Source organism: Bubalus kerabau, chromosome 2 (genome assembly GCF_029407905.1).
Source record: "Bubalus kerabau isolate K-KA32 ecotype Philippines breed swamp buffalo chromosome 2, PCC_UOA_SB_1v2, whole genome shotgun sequence".
Lineage (NCBI taxonomy): Eukaryota > Metazoa > Chordata > Mammalia > Artiodactyla > Bovidae > Bubalus > Bubalus kerabau.
In genome coordinates this window covers 199,784,132-199,811,374 of record NC_073625.1, presented here as the reverse complement: position 1 = coordinate 199,811,374, position 27,243 = coordinate 199,784,132, and the positions used below count along the sequence as shown (strand labels likewise).

Genomic DNA, 27,243 nt, shown 5'->3' with positions numbered 1-27,243 from the left:
TCCTCCTGGCTGGCGGGGGGCGGGCGCCACAGGGACACGGGCAGTGGTGGCCCTGCAGGTATTGGAGACCTGGACTCTGCTTAACTCTCTCCTGGAGAAGGAAATGGCACCCCACTCCAGTATTCTTGCCTGGAGGATCCCATGGACGGAGGAGCCTGGTGGGCTGCAGTCCACGGGGTCGCAAAGAGTCGGACACGACTGGTGGGGCTCTGGGAGGAGAAACCTCAGTTTCCCCTTTTGCAAAACCAGTCTTTTAGAGTTAGAACTCTAAAGTTCCAAAACCATGTGTGTTTTTTGAATTGTCAAGAAAGATATTTTATTAGGCATTATTAACACAAGGAATCTGCAATTTAAGTTGAATAGAGTTGACCTGACAGATAAGAAAGGTTATCTCAGTAGCTTTGGAGAAAGAGAGCTCCTGGATGTCTAATTCATCCTCTTAGGGGGCTTTGGACCCTGCTCAGACACACTCTATTCCTGGCCCTCAGCGCACGTGTGCAGGACTGTTCTGGGGGCCAAGCGCTACCTGGCATCATAGTGGAAACCCAGCTCAAAGCGCTCACTTATCTTAGGGGTTAGTCGTGCCACTTTTAACTATAAATGGAGTTTTATATGAGCCCAGGCTTTGTATTTAGAAAGGATGCATGTAACCCAGAAGCCTCAAAGTTTTAGAAGTTTGGATCACATACGCTTTTAAAACTTCTATGTAAAAAAACAGACAAATAAAATTGCAGTACAAGCCCACCTCAGAGAAACTGCAGTTCAGTTCCAGATACCAGAGTAAAGCGAGGATCGCAGTAAAGCAAGTCACACAAATATTTTGTTTTCCCACTGTGTATAAAAGTTATGATTACACTATACTGCTGCTGCTGCTGCTAAGTGGCTTCAGTCGTGTCCGACTCTGTGCGACCCCATAGACGGCAGCCCACCAGGCTCCCCCGTCCCTGGGATTCTCCAGGCAAGAACACTGGAGTGGGTTGCCATTTCCTTCTCCAATGCATGAAAGTGAAAAAATAAAGTGAAGTCGCTCAGTCGTGTCCGACTCCTAGCGACCCCATGGACTGCAGCCCACCAGGCCCCTCCGTCCATGGGATTTTCCAGGCAAGAGTACTGGAGTGGGGTGCCATTGCCTTCTCCGTTATACTATACTATAGTCTGTTAATTGTGCAAAAAGCATTATATTTAAAAACAATGTACATTTCTTAATTATAAAGTACTTTATTGCTGAGAATCCCCTGGCAGTACAGTGGTTAAGACTTAAGAGTTTTCACTGCCATAGGCCCTGCTTAGATCCCTGGTTGGGGAACTAAGATCCTGCAAGCTGCAAAGCGCATCGAAAACAAAACAAGACAAAAAAACAAACTTTATTGCCAAAAAAGGACTAACTATTGTCTGACAATACGGCGTTGCCACAAACCTTCAATTTGTAAAAAACGTAGTGTCTGTGAAGCATAGTAAAATGAGGTATGCCCATGTGCATATCAGACAAAGGACTAGTATCCATCTTAAAAAGCAGAGACCTTTGCCAACTAAGGTCCATCTAGTCAAAGCTATGGTTTTGACTGGTTTTCCCAGTAGTCATGTACAGATGTGAGAGGTTGGATCATAAAGAAGGCTGAGTGCTGAAGAATTGATGCTTTCAAATTGGTGCTGAAGACTCTTGAGAGTCGCTTGGACTGCAAGAAGAATAAACCAGTCCATCCTAAAGAAATCAACCCTGAATATTCATTGGAAGGACTGATGCTGAAGCTGAAGCTCCAGTACTTTGGCCACCTGATGTGAAGAGCTGATTCATTGGAAAAGACCCTCATGTTGGGAAAGATTGAAGGTGGGAGGAGAAGGGGGCGACAGAGGATGAGATGGTTGGATAGAGATTCAGTGGACATGGAGTTGAGCAAACTCTGGGAGATAGTGGAAGAAAGAGGAGCCTGGTATGTTACAGTCCATGGGGTCACAAAGAGTCAGATACAACTTAGCAATTGAATAAGAACAACAACCCATCATAGAGAAAATCTTACTGCAAATCAGTAAGAAAAAGATAAGCTGAGCTATAGAAAACTGGGCAGCAGGATTGTTAACTGAAGAGTCAGACATACGTTAATTGTACATTATATATGAAGATTCTAAGCTTACACTCAACTATAGAAACTCAGAACAAAACAGCATGATCAGTTTTCACCTACTGCATGAGTGACATGGGGAGACAGGCATAGACTGGACTGTGAATGGTCAGACTGATGCCTAGGGCAATTTGGGGATTCCTATCCAACATGGGTGTTTGGGAATGTGTTAAAAATGACACAAGGAGAGTAGAGGTGAAAGAAGAAACGTTGTTACAGCGCCACCTGTCCTGTCCCCCCCGCCCCCCCAGTACCTGGGGATGCTCAAACCAGATATGGGTCAAACTCTTTGTGGAGGTCCACCAAGGCGCCTTTCACTTCCTGGCCGTGACCTTTGCCTTGTGCCCCCGCCTTCTGCACTGTGGACAGGAGTCCAGGGACATGGAGAAGGTCAGCAGCGTGTTATTTGCATTTCCTCACCTGAATCAGTTTCTCACTTTATAAATGTCTTTGAACTGTGGAAATTTAACTTTACAAGCTGGATTTGGTTTTAAACAGTTGCTTTATTTTTGCTTGCCATACCCTGAAATGAGGCAAGTCTGGTTTCTGATGGTTATTTATAAGCACTAGGTAGCTATTCTTATTTTTCTGGTTCCCAAATTGTAGATTTCCTGGCTCTGAACGTGGTGCACACATCCAGGCTGTACTTTTTTTCTTCCCCACATCGTGATCACCCTGCCAAATTCATGGAAGACATCAACGTTGCATTTCAAGGAAAGGCTTTGTTGTGCTCAGCCTTTCAAGGAAAACCCTGATCCAAGCAGTTGGCTATTGATGGATCAGAAACAAACTCCGGAGCCTGGGCAGGGAGCCCACAGTTGTGCAGAAGCAAGGAGACGGTGCCGGTCGGTTTCTGGGAGTCTTTTGTTCTGATCTGCTGTACCAGCTACGCTTCTGTGGTGTAGTGGAAGGAGCGTGGTGTGTAGTCCAGGGGCCTCGCAGAGTCTTGATTCTGCTGCCCGCTGTATCTGTAGCCCATTGTTTAATACCGTGGGGGCATGATGTAACCATCTGTAAAATGGGGTGGCTTGGGCGGTTAGAGAAACTGCATAGTGTCGAGGTTAAAGGCTTTGGCTCTGAATGCCTGAGTTTGAATCTGAGGCCACCACTTACCAGCAGTACCACCTTGGGAAAGTTACTCAGCCTCTCCGATCCAGAGTCTTCTCATTTTTTAAGTGGAGATGGTAATACTGCATCTCTCATTAATGAGGATTCATGTAAAACACAGGAGACGATGTCTGACGTGAAATGTACGTTCAGAGGAAGTGAGTATCGTTGTTACCGTCGTTGTTAGCGTTATTTCTGAAATCACTTCTGTCATTGTCTTGTCATTGTCATCGTCTTTAAGGGCTCTTTCAGCTAAAAAAAATCCTTTGCAACCGTTCTCAGAAAAGCAGGTTAAAAGTAGTGTGAAAAGTAGAGGGAAAGGATGTGAGTGCTGGGGAAGGACAGGCCGCAGGCTGGCCAGATGGCAGCTGACTTGTCCGCAGCCTGACTTGAGCTGAGCTCCTCACTCACAGCTGGCGCTCTCCCCCGGTGTATTTTCTGTTCCCCGTCTTACTGAATGGTTTGGCCACTCCCTCATTGTCAGTGTTGAGACCATAATTGGTCAGTAAATCAAGAGCCTTGGTTTGTCCAGGGACTCATCTTTCACGTGTGTGTATACGCTGCTGTTGCTTAGTCGCTGCTGTGTCCGACTCTTTGGCGACGCCGTGGATGGAGCCCTCCTCTGCCCGTAGGATTTTCCAGGCAGGAACGCTGGAGCGGGTGGCCGTGCCCTCCTCCGGGGGCTCTTCCTTCTCCTGCGTTGGCAGACAGTTCTGTACTGCTAGCGCCAGCATGAAGTGGCCCTAATTGCCCAAATCACAGTTCCCTTTGCTTTACAGACCGTTCCCTGGTGTCTTCAGGGATCTGGCTGTGGACACAGAGCTAGCAGCAGAATCAGGACTCTCAAAGACCCCTGGACTGCATACACACCACAGGTCTTTCCACAGAACCACACAAGTGCATCCTTGGTCACTAGCCCACCCATCTCTGCCTTCACCAGCTTGGAGACACCACCAGCTTTCCACCCTGTAGTTCAATTCGAGGTTCCTGCTCTCTTTCTGCCTCCATTGTTTAGAGTTAAAATCCTGATCTGTAGTGATAACAAAGTACTAACGATACTCTCTTCTTACTGGGATGTGGGAACTGGACATCATGAAGTTCTCATCCCACCCCAAAGGAGCCAGACAGGGAAGCCCAGGAAGGGATCCGGCTCCGTTAAATAGGAGTGTGACCGCAGCGACGTGTTAAGTGTGTGAGGCAGAATTCGCGTTTCTGGAATGTAACATAAATCACTCAGAAAAATCCAATCCAGAGCACTTCCACGGACTTAACAAAACAAACTGGAGGGTCTATTGATATTTCTGACGTGAATAATCTCAGCCGGGATGCTGGCTGGCTGGCGGCCTCCGAAGCTATTTAAAGTTTTGCAAGAGCAGTGCTGCTTTGCAGGCAAGATGCTCAGTTTGAGGATCGCTGCCTGGCGGGGTGAGACTCAGGAGGGTGTTTGGGGCTGCAGACAGGGTAGGGGCCGAAAAAGGCTGCAAACCCACTTGTTCCAGAGAGGTAAACACCTTAGGAGCTGGTGTGATGGTGTTACTAGAAATTCTCCAAGAGCAGATATTTAAGGGCTCAGGGACCAAACATCAGATGTGAGGGCTTCCCTGACAGCTCAGTTGGTGAAGAATGCTTCTGCAATGCAGGAGACCCTGGATCAATTCCTGGGTTGGGAAGATCTGCTGGAGAAGGGATAGGCTACCCACTCCAGTATTCTGGGGCTTCCCTTGTGGCTCAGCTAGTAAAGAATCTGTCTGCAATACAGGAGACCTGGGTTCAGTCCCTGAGTTGGGACGATCCCCTGGAGAAAAGGAAAGGCTGCCCGCCCACTCCAGTGTTCTGGCCTGGAGAATTCCACGGAATCGCAAAGAGTCGGACTTTTCACGACTGAACTACTTTCACTATCAGATGTGAAGACTGTAAGAAGTTTTGCTTTTCCCCTCCGATTTGGAGTAGTGACAACGTGTAAGAAGAAAAGATTCAATGCACTTGAAGATAGATGACTGACTGATCCCACACTGTAAATATTTCAGCAGCTTTGCCCCATTTCTCCGTGTTACAGGTTTATTTTTGGAAGAGAAGTATCTGTACTGATGCCTGTGGCTAAAGGATGCTTAGTCAGGAGCTAAATTGGCAGCTTAATAAAAGTAGAGACGGGATCGTGTTTTTTTTTTTTTTTTTTCCCCCACTGAAATCAGCTTAAATAATTTAAAACAAAAGGTTCTAGAACAAATCTATCCAATAGAAATATAATGTGAGCCATGGATCTAATTTAAAATAAAAGTAGAGGAGGGATAATGTTTTTTGGATTGAAATAAGTTTAAAATAAAAAATTTAAGTAACTAAACTGAAAACAAAAGGTTCTAGAACAGACCTTGTCTGATAGAAATATAAGATGAGCCATGAATCTATTTTAAAATTTTCTAGTAGCGACATTAAAAATAATTAAAACAGGTAAATCAATTGTAATATCATCGGCTCAACATGTGATCAGTAAAACACTGTGAGATATTTTACATTCTTTTTCTTTTTTCCACAAAGTCTTTGAAATTGTGTGTCTTTCTCACACTCCCAGAGTATCTCAGTTCACACCAGCTGCATGTCAAGTGAAAAAGGGAAGCGGCAAGAAAGGGAAGGAATGTTAGAGAAAACTTTCAGATGCGTTATGAGCACTTAGATGCCTGTCAGGGCCTCACTGGCAGTCTCAAAAGCCACGCTTCCTGGTGGTCCATTTCAGTAAATATCGTTGGCTGAATCAGAGGAGTCCTTTTCCTGCCTGCTTAATATCCATCTTTCTCTTCTCGTGCAGACTGTCATTGATAGATGGTGTCTTTCTGGGTGAAAACATGGTTTTTTTTTTTGCCATGTTTCTTCTTTATTCTATTACTTGTTCTATATCCGTTACCCATTATTCTACTTAATCTCATTCTCAGGCTTTTCCGCTCTTCCACTGAAATGCGTGAGAAGGCAGCTGGGAAGGATTTTATATGCGTGTGTAGACCCAGACATCATCAGGGACCCCCTTTTTCAGTAGTGGGAACCAAAATGCCTCCTAAAATCAGTCTCCTGAGGCATCGTTGACCACCCCCAGCCCATGTCTTACATGGCAAAAAATGAACCAGAGATTGCTGAGGACAATTTTGCATGCAAATTGGTGAGTGGAGCCCATGTGTACGATTTTCTATTTCCATGCACCAATTTGGGAGTTTGCACATGAACGCAGTAATTGTTCATGCAAAGCTGAAAATGCAGGTGTGAAGCCTTTTTTAGAGCTTGAGAGCTGTCTGGTCCTATCCTCATTTGAGTGCTGTTGAATCTTTTGTGATGTCATACACATAATTTTATTTATTAAAATGCATTCACAATATATGGAACTTTTGGTAAGTCTTGCAAATGGTTCATTGACTGTGTCACTGAATACCTGTCTCCACTACAGCAGGGAGAGGGGACCCACTGGTCTGCATCGCTGGTGTGTCTGGGAACCATGCCTTTGAAGCCACGAGTGGACTTCTTTTGAGGGTAGATGTGGTACTAAGCCTGCAGAGAATGGGATTTATTCTGTCATAAACTCTTCTTTTTTTCATGATTGAAGTATTGACATCCTTTTTTTTTTCAAATTTTGGTAAAGTGAATGTGAAGTTGCTCGTTCGTGTCTGACTCTCTGCGACCCCATGGACTGTAGCCCGCCTGGCTCCTCAGTCCATAGCATTCTCCAGGCAAGAATACTGGAATGGGCTGCCATTTCCTTCTCCAGGGGATCTTCCCGACCCCTGGATTGAACCCAGGTCTCCCACGTTGCAGGCAGACACTTTACCGTCTGAGCCCCCAGGGAAGTTTGGGTAACGCACACACGTAACATAAAACTTAGGCCTTTGTTGTATTCTGCGGTGCGCAGTACAGCGGCCTTAAGTACATGCGATTTGTTGGCCAACTGTCACCGCCATCCGTCTTCCTCCACTGAAATCCTATATCTGTTAAACACCAGTTCCCCATCTTCCCTTCCGCAAAGCCTGGAAACCATCATTTACTTCCTGTCTCTATGAATCCGACTATTCCAGGAATGACTCTACAACTTTATTTGTGGAGTGACTGAATTTTAGACGTTTCTGTACAGAGAGTCTGTTGTTCTGGCACCATTTGTGGGAAAGTTCACCATTAGTGTATTGATTTTTATTTATTTTTTGCCCTGTGGCACGTGGGATCTTAGTTCCCCAACGAGGGATCAGATGCACGCCCCCTGTACTGGAAGTATGAAGCCTTAACCACTGGGCCACCAGGGAGGTCCCTAACTGTCATAAACTCTTCAAACTAGTCTGTGTGCATGGTGAATTTTTATGCTTTTTGACAGTTTCCATAGTGTATTATTTTATATTATTATATTCTGAAATGTAAGGGGAAAAAAACTCTCCTAAGTAAAGACTTTATTGACATATTAATGTAAAGCCCTGTTATAGAGTTGAGGCCCATTATGGTAATGACTCAGGATAAAAAAAATAGTAATACGCTCTTCTGTCCCATGTAAATGCCAAACTGAAGTGCACTTACACCCTCGGGGCACTGTGCTTTTTGGGAAATTTCTTTTCCCCCCATTTTATACTGCTTGCGGTTAAGATGCTTAGTCTTGGGCCGTCTTCCGGCCACGTCTGCAAAGTGAAATTCTTGCATTCTTCCTTTGCTTCTGTTGTCGCCTCAACCTTTGATTCTTTTCCAGTGGCGAATTTTCACGTTTGGGAATTCCTGTGAGTCAGAGCAGCTGGTTTTCCCTCTTTGCTGCTCTTGTATCTCCTGCTTCTGCCGGAGGGGGCAGAGGAAGCAGGGCTGGGGGGATGGAGGCGCGGTCCTGTCTGCTTGGGTGGCTGAGGGGCAGGCTTGAGGGGCAGCTGCAGCTGGCACCGTTGGTTAGGAGAAGGTTTGCTGGAGAGGCCTGGCAGTGATGCTTACACAGCAGTGTTAGTGTGCTTGGAACTGTTGAAATGTACACTGAGATATGGTCACAGTGGTAAGTTTTTATGTATACTTTACCATGATTAAGAGAGTAATAAACTCTCTCTGGGTTTTACCCTGGGTGATGGTTTTCGAGAACTCATTACAGGTTCTTTCATCGAGCTTGTGGTGGTTCAGTCCATCAGCCGTGTCCGACTCTTTGGGATCCCGTGAGCTGCAGCACGCCGGGTCTGCCTGTCCTTCAGGCAGGCAGATAGCTCCCGGAGTTTGCTCAAGCTCATGTCCTCTTGGTATCATCTTGGCTAATTTACTTGGAGCCCAGTGTGCGGCACCTCCGAGTTTACCCCCCAGAGCGGCTGCAGGTGGCAGTTTGCATTGGCCTTCCTTTGGCATAGAAAGTTCTAGTGTGGTCATGATGTGGGTGGTGGCCGTATCGGTCAATGGAGGAATTCTTCATTTAGCGATGATTGTTAATGAGCCTTCTCCAGGCACTCGGGGTTGGCCAGCTTGTTGGCGAACAAACCCAGCCTGGACTCTTGCCTGGCAGAACTTATTTATTGGGAAGGACAGAAAAAGATTAAATGAATAATTTGTATAATTAAAAGCAGTGGTAAATGTTAAGCAAATGATTAATAAGTAATTATAAGAGCAGTGCCATCCAGCTCATACGTGAGCTCCATATGTAAGTTTACATTTTCCAGTAGCCACATTTAAAACAGGTAAAAACAGGTGAGATGCACTTTAATACATTTTATTTAATCCTCATATATTCCAAATATTGTCATTTCAGTGTGTTAGCAATATTAAAAAAAAACAAACTTCTTAGCCTAGGTATCTTGCATTCTTGTTTTCATGCTAAGTCATTGAAATCTCACATACATTTTATACGTGTGGCACGTTCAACTCAGACCAGCCACATTTTCAGCCTTGAAGCTTTTATGTGCTGATTACTTTTATACCAGGTCTTGAGACTTTTATCGTAGAAATCCATATAGGGTCTCATTTACATTCTAAATAGTTTCATTTCCATATTGTTTGTACATATTCATTAGAGGCTGGTCTTTGATGCAATCAGTTTATTGTAGTCTCAGAATCAAAAGAGAACTTCCAGGAGTGTCAGCTAGAGAGCTGTCACGCTCAATTAGGGAAAAGGGCATAAAATACTGATAATCAGGTTCCCTTCTGACTCACGCTAAGCTGTTTTTGGGTCTGGTGTGAATGAGTTTGGTTAAAAGTTTGAAGACTTGGTAATCCTTCGTGTCTTCTCTATAAAGAGTACATTTAAGTGTGTGAAATATTTGATTAATACTCTGGGTTCGGTTTCTAGCTGGTTGCTTTTAATATTTGAGTACCCCACTGTGAAGTCTGAGCTTCACAGTGCCTGGTATTGTTTTGTTTTTAATTATTTATTTTATGTTGGAGTGTAGGCGATTAACAGTGTTTAGGTGGACAGCAAAGGGACTCAGCCATACATATACATGTATCCATTCTCCCGCAAACTCCCCTCCCACCCAGGCTGCTCCGCAGTCTGTGGGATCCTCTCGGACCAGGGGTCGAGCCAACGTCTCCTGCACGGGGGATTCATAGCCACTGTGGACTGGCGACCCCTGTCTCAGGACTCATTTGATGAGCATGTGCTGTTTGGTCAGTTATTGCTGGCTGACCTGTAGAATCCTAGGTTTGTGGAAGCATGAAGGTTTCCCTCTTGAGTTTATCTGTGATATAGTTAAGGTGTTAAGAATCGTGCTTTATAAAAGCAGGTTGCTGATTGCCTGGAGGCAGGGGAGAGAGGAATGCTGAATAAGCGCTTTATGGATTTGCAGTTGCCTCATTTCAGAACCAGATACAGGTGAGGGTCGTATAACATTGTCAGTCAGTTCTGTTCAGTTCAGTCGCTCAGTCATGTCCGACTCTTTGTGACCCCATGAATCGCAGCACACCAGGCCTCCCTGTCCATCACCAACTCCTGGAGTTCACTCAGACTCACGTCCATCGAGTCAGTGATGCCATCCAGCCATCTCATCCTCTGACGTCCCCTTCTCCTCCTGCCCCCAATCCCTCCCAGCATCAGAGTCTTTTCCAATAAGTCAACTCTTCGCATGAGGTGGCCAAAGTACTGGAGTTTCAGCTTTAGCATCAGTCCTTCCAAAGAACATTGTAAATGTATTTAAATGCCCCTGACTCTTTCACTTTAAATGATTGCCTTTATGTTAAGTGAATTTCAGTCCAATTAACAGAATATAAAAGAATACATAGTGTTTGAATGGTGGGGTCTCCTGAGTCTGGATGTGTGTGTGTTTCTTTCTGTTTCGTTTTCTTTCAGAAACATGAATTTGTTGATAAAAAGTTGACAAAAATTTGAATTTGAAGACCCTAAGGTGGAAGTTTTATGCCCCAGATTTAGAAATGATACCAAAGACATGGGCTGCAAACCTTATTTTAAAGCTCGAATTCCTTTTTTTCACTTATACAGTGAAAAACCCCACATCGAGCAATGATTGACTTGTGTGTTTTGCTGAATTGGCTCTATGGCAAAGCCAGGCAGATTGAGGTTATAGAAATGGTGGCCTTTAAGGGACTTAGAGGGAAAAAAAGGATTTGGTTGAATAGTATCGTTATCAGCTTCACCTGAGCGGGTGCTGACCCCCGGGAGATGGTGTCTGTCTCTTGTGTTGGGCTCCTGGTATTGACAGATCCATTAGGGGATATAATTAGAAAAGCAGGGTCGGACTTTGAGTAATCGGGCTAAAAGCAGAAATGATTGCTGGGCAAGAACATGGGGGCTGTTGCAGCTGGGCGTGGCTGGCCTGCTGCAGGGACGTGGGTGAGATGTGAGGTCATTGGTCATCGTGCATGCGCTTTCTTTCTTGTGTGCAAGCTGGTGTGTGTGTGTGTGTGTGTGCGCTAAGTTGCTTCAGTTGTGTCCGACTCTGTGACCCCATGGACTGTAGCCCGCCAGGCTCCTCTGTCCATGGGATTCTCCAGGCCAGAACACTGGAGTGGGTGGCCGTCCTCCTCCAGGGGATCTTTCCTTCCCCATAAGGAAATTTGAAGCAGCAGCAACATCGCTTTGGCTCTTCTGCAGATGTCTGAAAGGCTTCATTTCCAGGGAGTCAACAGGGCTGCAGAATGTTTTTGTTAAACAAACATAGTCATAGCAAAAGCAATCTACTTTATCCCAGGAGTGTTAAGAAATATGTGGTTTTGTGGATTATGCTTTTCCCCCTGTTTCATTCCTTTCTTAAAAAAAAAAAACTCCTGGAATAATGGTTTATTTATTCATACAGAATTATTTTCTAAACACTGAAGAGCAAAACACTTATTTCAAAAGATCTTTGGACTCTCATGTTACCCGAAATACCTTTCCAGCAGTGCTTTCTGAGTGTTGATTTTTTTAAAAAGCCTGTTATTGGTAATTGAATGAGGACAAAGCAAAGATTTCCAAGGGATTTGAAATGTAGTTATGTGGTCCTAACCTCTTTGTTCATATCTCCATCAGTATAGAAAAGGGAGGAACTGGGGATTAACATATACACACTACTACATATAAAATAGCTTACCAACAAGGACCTACTATATAGCACAGGGAAGTATACTCAATACTTTGTAATAACCTATAAGAGAAAAGTGAAGTCACTCAGTCGTGTCTGACTCTTTGCGACCCCATGGACTGTAGCCTACCAGGCTCCTCCATCCATGGGATTTTCCAGGCAAGCGTACTTGAATGTAAGAGGAAAGAATATGAAAAAGAATGTGTGTGTGTGTGTGTGTGTGTGTATCTGCATTGCCTTGCTGTACAGCTGACACTAACACGACATTGTAAATCAGCTAACTCTGATCTTCAAAAGTGTGGCATACACACACGATGGACTATTATGCAGCCTTAAAAAAGAAAGCAGTCCTGATTCATGCTGCAGCATGGGTGAACTTTGAAGAAACTGTGCTGAACAAGATAAGTCGATCACAAAAGGACAACTGTCATATGATTTCACTTGTACTAGGCACCTGCAGTAGTCAGCTAAGCAAGAGACAGAAAGCAAGCAGAGGCCTGCTTCCAGTGCCTGTGGGTGTACCCTTGCAGACGTGGATGCGTCGCGATGACGGGAGAGGGCCCCGAGGAAGCACGTCGGCGCCCGACTGGCGGTCGCCCCTCGGCAGGGTCACTGTCTGGGATGAGAAGGAGGCGGGGGCGTCTGTCCTCCCACCTTATGGAATGCCCCAGCCAGACTCTGCAGCCCACCGGGTCTTGGCTTTGGGCCGTGTGTGTGCGTCGTGTCTTGACTGTGTGACCCCATGGCCTGTAGCTCACCAGGCTCCTCTATCCATGGGATTCTCCAGGCAGGAATACTGGAGTGGGCAGCCATCTCCTTCTCCAGGAGATCTTCCCAACCCAGGGATTGAACCTGGGTCTCCTGCATCGTAGGAGCCACCAGAGAGGCCATGTGGGGTTGAAAATGAAATGGGACTGACTTGCCAAAGCTGAGGATTAGGAGATTTTTTTACGAGGGTCAAGAACTGTGAGTTTTTGGGGGTAAGAATTAGAAGTTCTGGCACCACTGGGCCCCCCGAGCCCCTCAGTAATAATCTGACTGGGAGGAGAGCGTGCCGCTCTCCTGGTGAGGTGGGGCTTCCACCTCCTTGTCCGTCCCTGGCTCTCTGTCTTGCTTACCCTATCCATCGGACCCTGGGGCCTCAGATCCTGGCCTTGTGGTCTGTCCCAGGCCCAGTACAGGTCACAGGATGAGACCCAGCCTCTCCTCGGGCTGGAGAACTGGGGCTTTGCATGGCGGTGGGACGAGGACCCACTTGGGATGGAGGCGGCTCCCAGAGCAGGGGACCCCGGCTTGCATTCTGAGCGCTGTTGGTGAAGTCTGTGAGACAGGACAGTTGAGAAAGTGGAGAGGAAAGTGTGACCTTCCAGTGGGTCCCGAGCCCTAATCTGGAGAGTCACGCTGGCCAAGACAGTCCAATCGGGCTGTCTCCTTCAGCAGTGTGGTTTTGAATAAGTGCGTCCGTGTATGTTGGGCTATGCTGAGTCTCCGTGGCTATGCGTGGGCCTCCTCCAGGGGTGGCGAGCAGAGCTCCCCTGGAGTTGTGATGCATGGCTTCTGGTTGCATGACTCGGTGTGTTGCAGAGCCGGCTCTGGGGTGCTTGGGTTTCAGTGGTCGCAGTTCCCAGGCTGGAGGGCGCAGGCTCGGTAGTTGGGGTGTGCAGGCCTAGTTGCTCCGAGGCATGGGGGATCATCCTGGAGCAGGGTTGGAACCCGTGTCCCCTGCGTGGGCCCGCGGACCCTTAGCCAGCAGCCACCAGGGAAGCCCTTCAGCGGGGAATCTCGCCCGGCCACGCCAGCGACAGGTTCTTTCCCCCACCTTGCCTTCTCTCCACCAGCCTGCCCGCCGTGTGATTGTTCCTTCTTTTGACTCTGGTCGGGAGGACCCTTTCAGTTCATGCTGGAAATATTTATTCTATTCTCCAATGTCACTTTCTAGTTAGAAACTTATACCTTAGTCTCCAGATGGAAATATTAACATTGTCTCATTTGAAAGTTGGATGCTCCTTTCGGAATGGCCTGTCAGGGGTCTTTGCTTTCAAAAGGAGGGACCCAAGAGACGGGGTGGGAATTACATGAATCACCCAAGGTTATGTAATTTGTAAACAAAATCAGGCAAATATTACAAAACAAAAATAGTGGAGAGGTTATTCTGATGGGAGGGGTGGGGACAATAGACCAAGAGGCCACATTTGGTATGTTCCAAACACATAAGTCATTCTTTCGTTTGTTTTCCCAGTAATAATATTGGGGAATTGGTCACTTTACAAGAACAGGGCTTTTTTTTTTTTAAGGTTAAGGTTCAAAAAGAAACATGGAACTAAGGCCTTTAACCATATTTACAATAGGGGCCTTTTTTTTAATTGCCATAAGATGGTTGAGATTCATTTTTATTTGTTTTTTTAACCATGAAGATCAACTTACTTTGACAGCATGCATACCAAAAATTAAAGCCATAAAATCCCTTGAGTTTTGACAGGAAATGCATCTTTAGATTTGGAGATAAAAATTTTAAAGATGTTATGTTTTATTCAGGAAGCATTTAGCTGTAACATGGTTGATTGACTAATATTTTTAGTGCCCTGACTGGCGGGGTGGAGGTGAAGGGATGCGGGGGGTTGGGGAGGTTCAGGGCTGATCCGTCCTCAGCGTCTGCGACCAGCCAGGCCCCAGCTCTCTGTCCACCGCGATCCGTCCTCAGCGTCTGCGGCCAGCCAGGCCCCGGGGCCAGCTCTCGGTCCTCAGCGTCTGCGGCCAGCCAGGCCCCGGGGCCAGCTCTCGGTCCTCAGCGTCTGCGGCCAGCCAGGCCCTGGCTCTCGGTCCACCGTTCCCCGCGCCACTGGGCTCGGCCGTTTGGAGCCTCATCGATTACATGTGCGTCATCCCACGTGATTCCTACATCGACTCTGTGATGGAAGTAATCTCCGTTTTATGTGCAGAAACTGACCATTCACATGTCTGGGGTTGAGGCCAGTGAGGAGTGTAGCTGATCCTGGAATCCCAAGGCTTCTAAATGCATTGACTAAAAAAAAAAAAAAAAAAAAAAAAAGCATTGACTGCTTTTATTTTATTTTTTTAATTATAGGATGACGTGTAAGAGGAAACACATACAAATGGTCAAAATTTTGGTACAGGCTTATTTTATCATTGCAGAAAGAGTCTGAGATATTTGAAACATTTATCAAATACCAACCTGTAGAGACTGACTTGAAGGTCTCATCTTTGATGACTCACAGATGCTCTTTATGTACAGTTTCATCAAAGAGGAGGGTGGTCTCCATGCTGTATGGTATTTTTAGGTTTGATGGATATTATAAAATTACCCTCTGGAAAGGTGGCTCAGAAGGTAAAGAATCTGCCTGCAATGTAGGAGACCCTGGTTCGATTCCTGGGTTGGGAAGATCCCTTTGGAGGAGGGAATGGCAGCCCACTCCAGTGTTCTTGCCTGGAGGATCCCATGGACGGAGGAGCCTGGCGGGCTACTATGCATGGGGTCGCAGAGAGTCCAACATGACTTCTTCTGAGGTGCTGCCCTCCAGGAAGTCTTACTCCTGCCAAAAGTCCATTCAGGTTTTTAAATGAAACGCCCAGTGTCTGTGCCACACACACACTTCTGTTGCTTTGTCATCTGACAGCGGGGGAAACCCGCCCCTGGTTCCCTTTACACAGGCCCACTCCCGTCATTTGCAGGGCCCCGGACAAGAGTGCAAGAGATGCTGGACTGGGCCGGCACTCGGGTGAGGCAAGCGAGACAACATGTTTTAAAAAAGAGGAGATCCGGAGCAGTACCGTGTCGAGCTGTACTGGAGCTTGAGGCAAAAGGAAAATCGATAACACTGATCCTATCTTTATTAACATTTCTGATAGTGCGTTCATTGTGGACTTCGGGTATTCATTTTCACTTTTAGCATATTGCATTCAACATTGATTTGTCCTGGTTGCTGCGTTTTGGTGCCCCTTGACTTTTGCACCTGCAGCAGTGTCTCCTCACTTGCTCTCTGCTAGTTTCTATGCCGCCCTGTGCCTGGGGTGCCCGGGGATTGGGGAGGGGGTCTGTGCAGGGCCCACGGTGGGCCTGGGGCTTCCAGGGCAGGGACCGCCAGGGTCTCGGCTGTGTGGGGTTGGAGTGTGGGTCAAGGTGGGTGTGTGCCCTTAGATCCAAAGGTCCCCTGCCCATTGGAGGAACACCAAAGGGAAACTATATAGAAAATTACTCCTGTTGTTCAGTAACTGAGTCGTGTCTGACTCTTTGCAACCCCATAGACTGCAGCACACCAGGCTCCTCTGTCCTGCACTATCTCCTGGAGTTTGCTCAAATTCACGTCCGCTGAGTCGGTGATACCTTCCAACCATCTCATCCTCTGCTGCCCCCTTCTCCTTTTGCCTTCAGTCTTTCCCAGCATCAGTGTCTTTTCCAGTGAGTCAACTCTTCGCATCAGGTGGGCAAAGTATTGGAGTTAGGCTTTCATCTCCTGGAGGGGTTGTGAATACATGGGGAAAAAAAAGTGAAAGTGTCAGTCACTCAGTGAACCCAACTCTTTGCAACCCCTGAGTCACTGAGTTAGGAACTCAGTCATATCCAACTCTTTGCAACCCCATGGACTATAGCCCACCAGGCTCCTGTGTCCATGAATTTTCCAAGCAAAAATACTGGAGTGGGTAGCCATCCCCTTCTCCAGGAGATCTTCCCAACCCAGGGATGGAAGCCAGGTCTCCTGCATTGCAGGAGGATTCCTCACCGTCTGAGCCACCAGGGAAGATGTGTATGGCTCCAGTTCTGATGCAGTAGGTCCGAGAGTCTCCGTTTGTAGTGACCCTGGGTGCAGCCTCTGCTGCTGCTCAGAGGGGCAGGCGTAGAGGAACCCTGCTCCGAAGCCAGGGTCCAGGGCAGCAGCACCCCTGGCCCGCTGGGTTTCTGTGCCTGGGAGTACGCTCTTTCCAGACTTACCTTCAAGTTTTGTTTTGTTCTGTTTTTTTTTTATAAATCTGACACCTTATCTAGAACTACTCTTAAAGGGAAGCATTGTATGCTTTCCGGCTTTCTCCATCAGCCTTATCTTTGTCAGTGTTATCATGGCAATTTCTCCAGGATGCTGGTCATTTGCTTTAGAATAAAACACTGCTGTAGATTTTCTTTTCCTATAAATTTTGTGTGTGATGTGTGGAATGAGAGTTATAGTGTCTGACTTTAAGTACATTCTTAAGTACCCTTAGATTGCATCTTTAGCTTGTTTTTAAAGTAACACATTATTTTTTTAAATACATAAAATTTTTAAATAATATTTTTTTATAAAGAAGAAAATTAAAATGTCTCCTAAGCTCCACCCAAACGATTACTGTTGACAGTAATAGTGTTGAAAGTACATAATAAAGTAAAATCTACCTTTCCATCCTCCCCTCCCTTCTCCAGTCTCTCCAATATCGATGTTTTTGTGATTTCTTCCAGAAAAGAGAATTTCACTCATCTCTGTCTCTTCTTCCATTTTCTTTATATGTTAGTATCCTGTGACGAGTACTGCTAGACCCCTTGACTGTTAACTTAGTCATGGATCTCGGACACGTTTTCATTAGCATGTAATCCTCTTAACGGTTCACAGGATTCATCCCTGGGGTGTCCCAGTGTTGAGCTTGCCCTACAGTGAGGAGCCCTTCGACTCTTGGTGTTGGCAGTAATCCCGTGGTGAACATCTTTGCCCATGTATCTTGAGACACATTTGTGTGTCCAGCGTAGGCATAATACCCAGTGGTGAGGTTGTTGGATGCAGGGTGAATGCACTTTTAAGACTGAAGGCAAACACCACATGACTCTCCGCAAAGGTTCTCCCGTCAGCCACGACGAGCGAGACTGTTGCCCCAACATTCTTGCCCACGATGAGTATCATAGAAGTAAAAGGAGAAAAAAATCTATTCAAACAGCAATAAAATATAAAATAACTAGGAAGAGACTTCATAAGTGTGCAGTGGCTATGTGAAAAAAGTGTGATATGCATCTTTGGGACCCCAAAAAGCCTTGAATAAATGAAAGTCATGCCATGTTCTTGGGTGGAAACTTGTGACATGATGAAAATATCCATTCTCGGGGTGTTGACATTCTTAACTTTCTCTAAAATATTGTTTGGCTTCAATTTCCAATTCCTATGGATTAAAAAGAAAATCAGATAGTCTGAGGGGAGAGTGATAAGTTAGGAATTTGAGATTAATATATCAAACTACTATGAACAGGGACCTACTGTGCAGTACAGGGAACCATATTCAGGATCTGGTAATAACCTATAATGAAACAGAATTTGAAAAAGAATAGATATATTGAGATATGTATAACTGAGTCACTTTTCTGTACACCTGAAACTAATACAATATTGTAAATTAACTATATTTCAATTAAAAATGAGTAAAAAGTAGAAAATCCATTCTCAGCTATAATTTGAACATGATCTGATAAAAATAGCAACAAGATTTTTTTGAGGGGTAATTTAATGAACTTATTTTAAAGACCGCTTGGAAAAACAAATAAACAGAAAGATTCAGAAGATAGGAAGATAGGAAGATTCAGAAAATAGCATGACCAGATTTTAAAACATAATATAAACATTTTAAAACTTGTATAATATTTATATGCATAACATGAGTTTTGCCATGAAGATTTTTTTTAAATGAAGTTGAATTTGTCAATCTTGCCTTCAGTAGTTTCTAAGTCTAGATCATAGAACAAACCCGTGTTATAAAACAATTCTCTGCTGAATTTGTATAGCAATATTTCATTTTTTACAAGTGAATCTTTGTTCCATTGGGAATTTATGAAATATGAATTCAACACTTCCCATCCACCCCCAGTTTATCCACTTTTCCTCACTGATTTGAGATGTGGTCTTGATCATATATGATATTTCTAAGTATATTTAAGTTTATACCTATGATCCGTTAGAGTAGATCTATAGATCCATAGATTCTAATACGGGTTTGTTATATGATCTAGACTTAGAAGTTACTGAAGGCAAGATTGACAAATTCAACTTCATTTAAAAAAAATTCTTCATGGCAAAACTCATGTTATGCAAAGTCAAAAGACAAACAAATTGAGAGGTATTTGTATTATCACAAATAAGAACTGGATTTCCTAATATATTAAGAAGTACAAACCAACAGATCAATAACCCAGTTGACAACTAGGCAAAAATTATGAATTAACGGAAAAGACAACATAAATAGCATTTAAACATGAAATGTTAATATGAGAAAAGTACAAATTACATAAGAGAACTATAAATTACCCCCTCCTGGAGTCATTTTTTCACTGTGACAGTAGCCAGGGCGTGGGAACAGAAATGGGCCTCCCAGGTGGCACGAGTGGTCAGGGACCCACCCGCCAAAGCAGGAGACGCAGGACATGCGGGTCTGACCCCTGGGTGGGGAAGATCCCCTGGAGGAGGGCATGGCAACCCACTCGAGTGTTCTTGCCTGGAGAATCCCACGGACAGAGGAGCCTGGCGGGCTACAGTCCATGGGGTCACAAAGAGTCAGACACAACTGAGTGACTGAGCACAGTTGATAAAAATGGATATAAAATTGGGTCATAAACATTATTCTACCATTTGTGTAAAAAAATGAGAAATGTAAACTTATTTACTTGTGTACAAATTTAGCAATTGTTAACATGTGTACAAAAAAATGGATAGTATTGATTGCCTATAGGGAAAAAGACTAAGACATGGGGGATTAGGCAGGAATGTACACTTTTCACTTGAATCTGTTAACTTTTGAATGGTGTCTGCCCTTCTCCAAAAGATTTTAAAATCATTCAGTAGGTGAAAAACATTTATTTATTTTGATGTGCAGAACTCTAATCGAGTTAATTTGAGTGTCCTTTCAAATAGTGATTATCTTTTTATGCTTTTTAGACAATTACCTGTTCATCTATTTTGCCCATTTTCCTTTTCTTTCTTTTTTTTATTGTTTGTTTTGCAGACTAAGGAAATAGCCCTTTGCGTTCAGCGGCTTCTCAGTGTTGGTGCAGCCTGTCTGGGACTGCTTTGCTGCTGCTTTTTGCTACACAGCAGTTTTATATTTGTCTGCAGCTGCCATCGTCTTCTGATCCTCCTCCTCCTTCTTTTCCTTCTCTCTTATCTTTTCAGGGGGTGGAAGTGATTTTTCCAGTGTGATCTCTGGGAAGTTTGGCCCTAGATTCAGTTCAGTTCAGTCGCTCAGTCGTGTCTGACTCTTTGCGACCCCATGGACCGCAGCACGCCAGGCCTCCCTGTCCATCACCAAGTCCATCCTGGAGTTTACTCAAACTCATGTCCATTGAGTCGGTGATGCCATCCAGCCATCTCATCCTCTGTCGTCCCCTTCTCTTCCTGCCCTCAATCTTTCCCAGTAAGTCAGCTCTTCACATCAGGTGGCCAAAGTATTGGAGTTTCAGCTTCAGCATCAGTCCTTCCAATGAATATTCAGGACTGATCTCCTTTAGGATGGACTGGTTGGATTTCCTTGCAGTCCAAGGGACTCTCAAGAGTCTTCTCCAACACCACAGTTCAAAAGCATCAATTCTTCGGCACTCAGCTTTCTTTGTAGTCCAACTCTCACATCCATATGTGACTACTGGAAAAACCATAGCTTTGACTAGATGGACCTTTGTTGGCAAAGAAATGTCTCTGCTTTTTATTATGCTGTCTAGGTTGGTCATAGCTTTTCCTCCAAGGTGTAAGGCTCTAGATTGAGACCATCCGGTTGTCAGTGCCTACGGATGAGTTGGAAATTAACCAGTTGTTTGCAGGTTTCCCTGAAGACAGTAGTTGAGAAGGGGGCAGGCTCTTGAGTGGGAGGTGACCTGGAGGTTTTCTGCTGTGCCGAGTGGCGCGGGTCGTGGGCAGGGCGTGGTGGCCGGGTCGGTGGGTCTCTGATGCGCCTCCCCTTCTCTCTCTCCCAGCTGAGCTCCCGCGGGCCTCAGCCGTGAGGCTGGCCTCCCTCCGCGACCTGCCCGCCCAGCTGCTGGAGCTGTACCAGCAGGGCTTCTTACTGGCAGCCCTGCACCCCTTCGTGCAACCGACCCCTGAGCGGGAGAAGACGCCCCTTGAGCACATCTTCAGGGCCATCTTGATCAAGAAGAACGACAGGTAAGGCCCCTGAGGGCGGGTGCTCAAGCATCACCAGGTGCTTGGGTGTGTGTTGGATGGAGGAGGGGCGGGGAAAGGGACCACGCCCCCAGGGGCGCATGTGTTTGGGCGGCTGCCCGGGGGCTCAGGCAGTAAAGAATCCTCCTGCAGTGCAGGAGACCCAAGTTCAGTGCCTGGATTAGGAGGATCCCCTGGAGGAGGGCATGGCAACCCCCTCCAGTACTCTTGCCTGGAGAATCCCATGGACAGAGGAGTCTGGCGGGCTAGAGTCCGTGGGGTTGCAAAGAGTCAGACACGACTGAGCGGCTGAGCACCACGCATGTGTGTTGGGAGTTTATATCTGTTTCCAGCGCGTCTGCCCTCTGACGGGTTGAGACCAAACATCAGACAACTGAAGAGTTTCATCGTGTCCTGCAGCTGTCCACACCAGGCGACAGAAGTAGGGAACTCACTTTGCAGCCTTTTCTTCTTTAAATTTACTGGATTACACTCAGCTAGAAAAGTGTCTCCTTGAGGACGTGCACTCCCAAAAAGAAATAGCTAGTAAAACTATAATACTCTTAATCTGAAAAGCGTGGCTTGGAGCACACACTAATTTTGGTTAAAGGCTGTATGCAAATTTTATGTCTTCCCCCAAACTCTAAAAATACTTAAACATTCTGTCAGTACATTCTATCAGTCCCTTGGGAGGAAACACAAAAGTCACTTGAACTAAATGCTGTGATATATTTGGTCTTGATTTGGATTTTCAAGGCTTGGACGATGTTTTTCACTATGGCTTGTCTAGTAATGCTTACTCTTATGTTTTTATTGGGTCTAATTAGGAAAAGGAGAGGTGGAGATTGGTTTTTCAAAAGGAGTTTTGTGAATTTTAAATGCTTTTAAAAAAATAATGAGGGGCATGGAGGGATAAGTTAGGAGTTTGGGACTGACACATACATACTTCTGTATATAAAATGTGGCTTCCTGCGTCACTCTAACAGTAAAGAATCTGCCTGCAATGCAGGAGCCTGGGTTTGATCCGTTGATCGGACGTGGCAACCTGCTCCGGACTTCATGGAGAATTCCATGGACAGAGGAGCCTGGTGGGCTACAGTCCATGGGGTCACAAAGAGTCAGACACGACTGAGCGACTAGCACTTTAACTTCCATGTATAAAATCGACAACCAACAAGGACCTACTGTATAGCACAGGGAGCTCTACTCAAGGTTTTATAATAACTTATAAAGGAATAAATCGGAAAAAGAATATACAAAGAATTCAGATATACATGTATATATATGTAAAACGTTGCTGTACGCTTGAAACTAACACAGCATTGTAAGTCAACTATACTTCAATTTAAAATGAGTAAGTCAAAACAATGAAGATGGGCTACAAAGCACATTATATTTCTGCTGCTTTCATGAAAGCAAAAATTGAAAGCTTGGCAAAGGAAATCGGATCTGTCTTTTGGCCAGTTATCAGGGAGGAATGACAACTTGTGCTGTATTTTATGGAGCATTTTGTGTGGTATTTTATACAGCAAGTAGGACAGCTGTCCGTCTTTCTCTCTTGCTTTGCCTGCTGAACAGACGTTTGGCGGGTGATCTCACGAGGGCCAGCTGGGGGACCAGAGGCTGTGTGACAGAGACCCAGCCCTCTTTCCTGGCCAGCAGAGTTCTTCAGCTTTTCACAGCTGATGGAGCCCTGTGTCAGTGTGTGTTAGAATTTGAAGTGAAAGCGGGCGTCCGTCTCTGCTCCTGCCCAGAATTGGCGTGGTTTCTGCAGAGCGAGACGTTCCTCAGCCTCTGCTCTTTTTGCATGTTGCTTTCTTCGTGTTGAACGGTGGTGGGTCAATCTCTGGTCAATCACAAGATGAGATTGTTCTGGGAGCCCTCGTGGTTTTAAGGCCCTCTGACACACAGGGCGTGCATGGTAGCGGTAGGTCACTCTCTCTGAGTCCTCACTGTGTGCCAGGCTTTGTAAGCATCAGAGCATCCTCACAGTCAGCCTATGAAGTAGGTGCTGTCCTCAGGCACCGGTGAGATAAGTGCGTGTCACATGTGCGGAAGCTGAGGCGCAGGCATGGACTTAGTTATCAAGGAGGCAGAGACAACCAGTGTCCCCCCAGGCTCTTAGCCCTGACGAGAGGCGCCTGCTGCGTCCCTGCACCCCGGATTCCTGTGGCTGACCCCTTCATGAAAAAAGCGGAAGGGGGCGTCTTTGATTTTTAGATGAGGTGGTAATGTCAGTGTTCTACCTTTTCTATCAGAATTTCAGAAGCGAGACAAAATAAGAGCAGCTTATCTTGTGCCTTCCTGGTTACCTAAGGCATTGCCTGGGCCCTGGGGTCTCTGATCCTTAGGCCATTCCGTTGGTCTTGATGTGTGGAGGGGACAAGGGCATCCGGTCAGGACACAGGGCTGCCCCTCCGTGTAGTTCCACCGCGGGCTCTGCTAGCACGGGACTTGCCGTGAAGTCAGCAGGTCAGAAATGAACTTGATTCTAACGTGAAGGTGTCCGCCTTTTTTTTTTTTCCTTCCCTGCTATGCAGCACTTCTCGAACTTTGACCTGTCTCCCGCAGATACTGTTCAGATGCAGAGTGTGAGTCACAAGGTCTGGGGTGGGGCCTGGGACCCATCTCTAACACGCTCCCAGGTGATGAGGATGCTGTTGGTCCATGGACCACACTTATTAACCAGGGCACAAGGACCTGACTCCTCCTCGTCTGGCTCCATGCCTGGCACTTGTCAACACCTCCTGACTCCCTGGGAGAGTATTGAGCTCCAGAAAAGAGGAGAAGGAGCCCTGGGTTCTTGGTCGGAGGACCTGTGTTCTGCACTGCACTTGGCTCCTCACAGGAGGTGTTGAGTGCAGGACACATCAGTAGATGTTTCTAAGCCCCCATTTTTTAGCTGGTACGATGTGAGGTTTGTACTAAATAATTTGCGAGACCGGAGCCAACTCTAAATTTTAGTGTGACTAGATGAGGTGGGCAAGAAAGCTGCTCTGTAGGAGTCAGAAATAAATGATCCCTTTTTGTGAGCAGTTCGTTACCAGCCAGTGGTAAAGCTGGGCGTTCAGAAGGGGTTCTTCTTCTTCCTGAGGGCAGGCCCTGAGCTAATGAGCTTGCTTTTCAGAAGAGAAAATGGGTCAAGCTATTAAGAAGGAGGCATGGAGGATTTTCAAGAAAAGGAAGATGGTGTGCTCCTTGGATGTGAGTTCACTCCAATCCGGAGTGTCTGGACCATCTGCCTCGGTGACTTTAATGAACACTTCAGCTCCTTAATAAGCAGATAAACAGAGAGAATTGCTTGGATATCTTGGTGCCAGATCTTTGCAAGCGCTCCTCCCCCTTTAAAGGAAGTGCAGAAACTTGGTAATTTGCCACATTCGGTGATAGCCATGGTAATTTGCCATTCTCCTGGAAAACATGACTAAGAGAATTTCCCCTACTTCCGCTTCCTATTGGTGGGAAGCAGTCATTATACAGTTTTAAAGGCTAGACATTTTCTGCCCTAGCAAATGCAGTAACTCCGTGTTTTTGCATCATGAGGAAAAAGACCCCATGCCACGAAAAACAAACAAACAAAACCCAGCTGCACATTTTCCAAACCAGCCAGGAGTTTAAGTAGTAAAAATGAAGCAAAGGAGATCTTCGGTGTTAATTTTGAATATGGGCAGTTAATGGTATTTTTTCCGCCAAGTCTGCCCAAGTCCTGATGGCTATAGATGCAGCTCAATGAAATGATTAGCTCTCAAAGAGCAGGTGAATGCCTGATTAATATTTTCCAAGTGGACTTCATTGAAAGAGTGTGCGTAAACTTTCTAGATTACCCTCTGCTTAAATCAAGCTCATTGGCAAGAATCATCATGAGATGACTGCTTGGAATATCAACCTTAGTGTGTTGAAGTGAAAGTTGCTTAGTCGTGTCCGACTCCTTGCAATCCCATGGTGTGTAGCCCACCAGGCTCCTCTGTCCATGGGGATTCTCTAGGCAAGAATACTGAGTGGGTATCCTTTCCCTTCTCCAGGGGATCTACCCAACCTAGGGCTCAAACACAGGTCTCCTGCATTGCAGGTGGATACTTTACTGTCTGAGCCACCAGGGAAGCCTTCCAGGTACCTGCAGTTTAACTGAGAAAATAAGATGCCCCTCATGCATGGGAGTTTGGAAAAAGGAGAAGTCACTTCCTGCTAGAAAGAAAACTACAGAAATGTTTCAGGAGGAAATATTTCTTTTGGATAGTAATATGTACGAAGAGGGAAGAGTTTATTTAAGTCTTATAATGAAATATTTTCTAGTGAAGTTTGAGCAATTAGAGAGCATCATTGACAACCTAATTGTATTCTTCAGTTCAGTTCAGTTGCTCAGTCATGTCTGACTCTTTGTGACCCCATGGACTGCAGCACGCCAGGCCTCCCTGTCCATCACCAACTCCCGGAATTTACCCAAACTCATGTCCATTGACTCAGTGATGCCATCCAACCATCTCATCCTCTGTCATCCCCTTCTCCTCTTGCCTTCACTCTTTCCCCACATCGGAGTCTGTTCCAGTCAGTCGGCTATTCACACCAAGTGGCCAAAGTATTGGGGTTTCAGCTGCAACACCAGTCCTTCCGATGAATATTCAGGACTGATCTCCTTTGGGATGGACTGGTTGGATCTCCTTGCAGTCCAAGGGACTCTCAAGAGTCTTCTCCAACACCACAGTTCAAAAGCATCAATTCTTCAGTGCTCAGCTTTCTTTATAGTCCAACTCTCACATCCATACATGACCACTGGAAAAACCATAGCCTTGAGGATATTTGTTGGCAAACTAATGTCTCTGCTTTTTAATATGCTGTCTAGGTTGGTCATAGCTTTTCTTCCAAGGAGCAAGCATCTTTTAGAACCCCGTGAACTGTATTATTAGTTATTGCCAAAGCATGGTGCGGTAATGTTCCTCCAAGCCCTCTGCCACTTTGACAAATAAGACTTCAATCCATGAAAACCCGTGTGACCTTTTCTTCTGAAGATTTTGATAACTGCCGTTTCATCTGAAGATGACAGGTCAGACCACACATCTGACTCAGTTGTTCCTGATCCTGTGTTGAACTGAGTCAGTCGGTGACTTTGAAAACTCACTTGAGAAGAAGTAGCTGAATATGAGACACGTGATCATTAAGAGTGTCTGCACTGCCCTCTCAGCTCTTTCTTGGGAACAGTGGGTGATTTGTAACAGCCAACATAGCTGCATTCAGTTTGATTTTGAAGTACATTTTAAGTTGTCCTTCATCTTTTCCTGGTTAGTTTTCCTCGGAACAAGTTGCCAAAGATCTTAAAACTTGATGGCTGAGGGCAGTCAGCTATTAAAATGTCACCCTGATGTTTTGTGTGTGGGGGTTTAATCCTAGGTCGTTTCATGGCTGTGGACGTTAAGTACAGAACTGCCTCGTGCTGCCCCGTTCTTCAGCCGTTGAACTGTCGTTGTTCACATGCGGAGCTAGTTCAGGGTGTCATCCGTGTGTTTTTTTCATCGCTAATGGGTTGGAGCCATCTGGGCGCAGGTCCCCTGGAATAATGCCTTTTATGGTGCAGGGACGCGGGGCACGTGTGCCCTGTGTCAGCTGTCACCAGGCGCCTTCTGGCTTCGGCCATGGAGCGGGGCACGCAGAAGAGCCGCAGTTAATGCGGGGCTGGGATTCTGAAGCTCCGGTGGAGGGTGAAAAACGCATATAATCAAAGCCGCCCTTGAAAATCTCTTTAATTGCCCATGAAATGTAATCCTGTAGCATCTCTCTGCCTGACGAGGCAAGCTTTCCTTCAGGACTAGATCGGATTGGTGTTTCCAGCAGTGAGCCCTGTGGGGAGGAAGTCAGTTGGTTTGGGTTTATGGTGAGTGTTGGGTCACACCTGGGGTGGTGAGGTGCTCACGCCCAGAGGGGCGTTTGTGGGAACTGAGTTGGGGGAGCCGCCTCTCCCTGCCCCGACCCCGCTCACGTCCACTCTGGAGCACACCAGCCTGTCGGCTAGAGTAACTGGCCCTGTTTTAAGTGGTAAACGTTTCTGCCCTTTCGGTTAGATTTTCCTAAGGTGAATGTGCAAGGAAGACTCTAAAAGAGCTCCCAGCTCTCAAGAATCTTCTCCGCTAGGAGGATGAAAGTCTTCATGCCAATTGTGTGGGTGCCCAGCTCCATCTGTGGGTCTTGATTTCTCACCTCTGTCCTGGAATTTATTAACGGAAGGGCTTTAGCAAAGGAGGCCCCGTGGCTCCCACGTGCTCTGGGTCTGGACAGATGGGCAAATTGGAGCAGGGGCCCCAGTGCTGGGAAGGGCCTTCCAGGGTCTGGGGGAGCCTGGAGAAGCGGACCCCGGGTGGCGATGACGTGGGGTGACTGGAGCCGAGGTCTGCAGGGAGATGTGGGGCCTGGGGCAGGGGCCTCTGG

The 27,243-nt window shown here is 46.0% G+C and overlaps 1 protein-coding gene across 1 annotated transcript in view; it reads left to right on the top strand.

Moving 5' to 3' along the window:
• RFTN1 (raftlin, lipid raft linker 1) overlaps nucleotides 1–27,243 on the top strand; it is a 231,821-nt gene that overhangs the window by 66,923 nt on the left and 137,655 nt on the right. Inside the window, exon 3 of the mRNA XM_055570000.1 lies at nucleotides 20,643–20,829. Within this exon, the coding sequence (XP_055425975.1) occupies nucleotides 20,643–20,829 (187 nt within the window). The remainder of the gene's footprint in view (nucleotides 1–20,642; nucleotides 20,830–27,243) is intronic.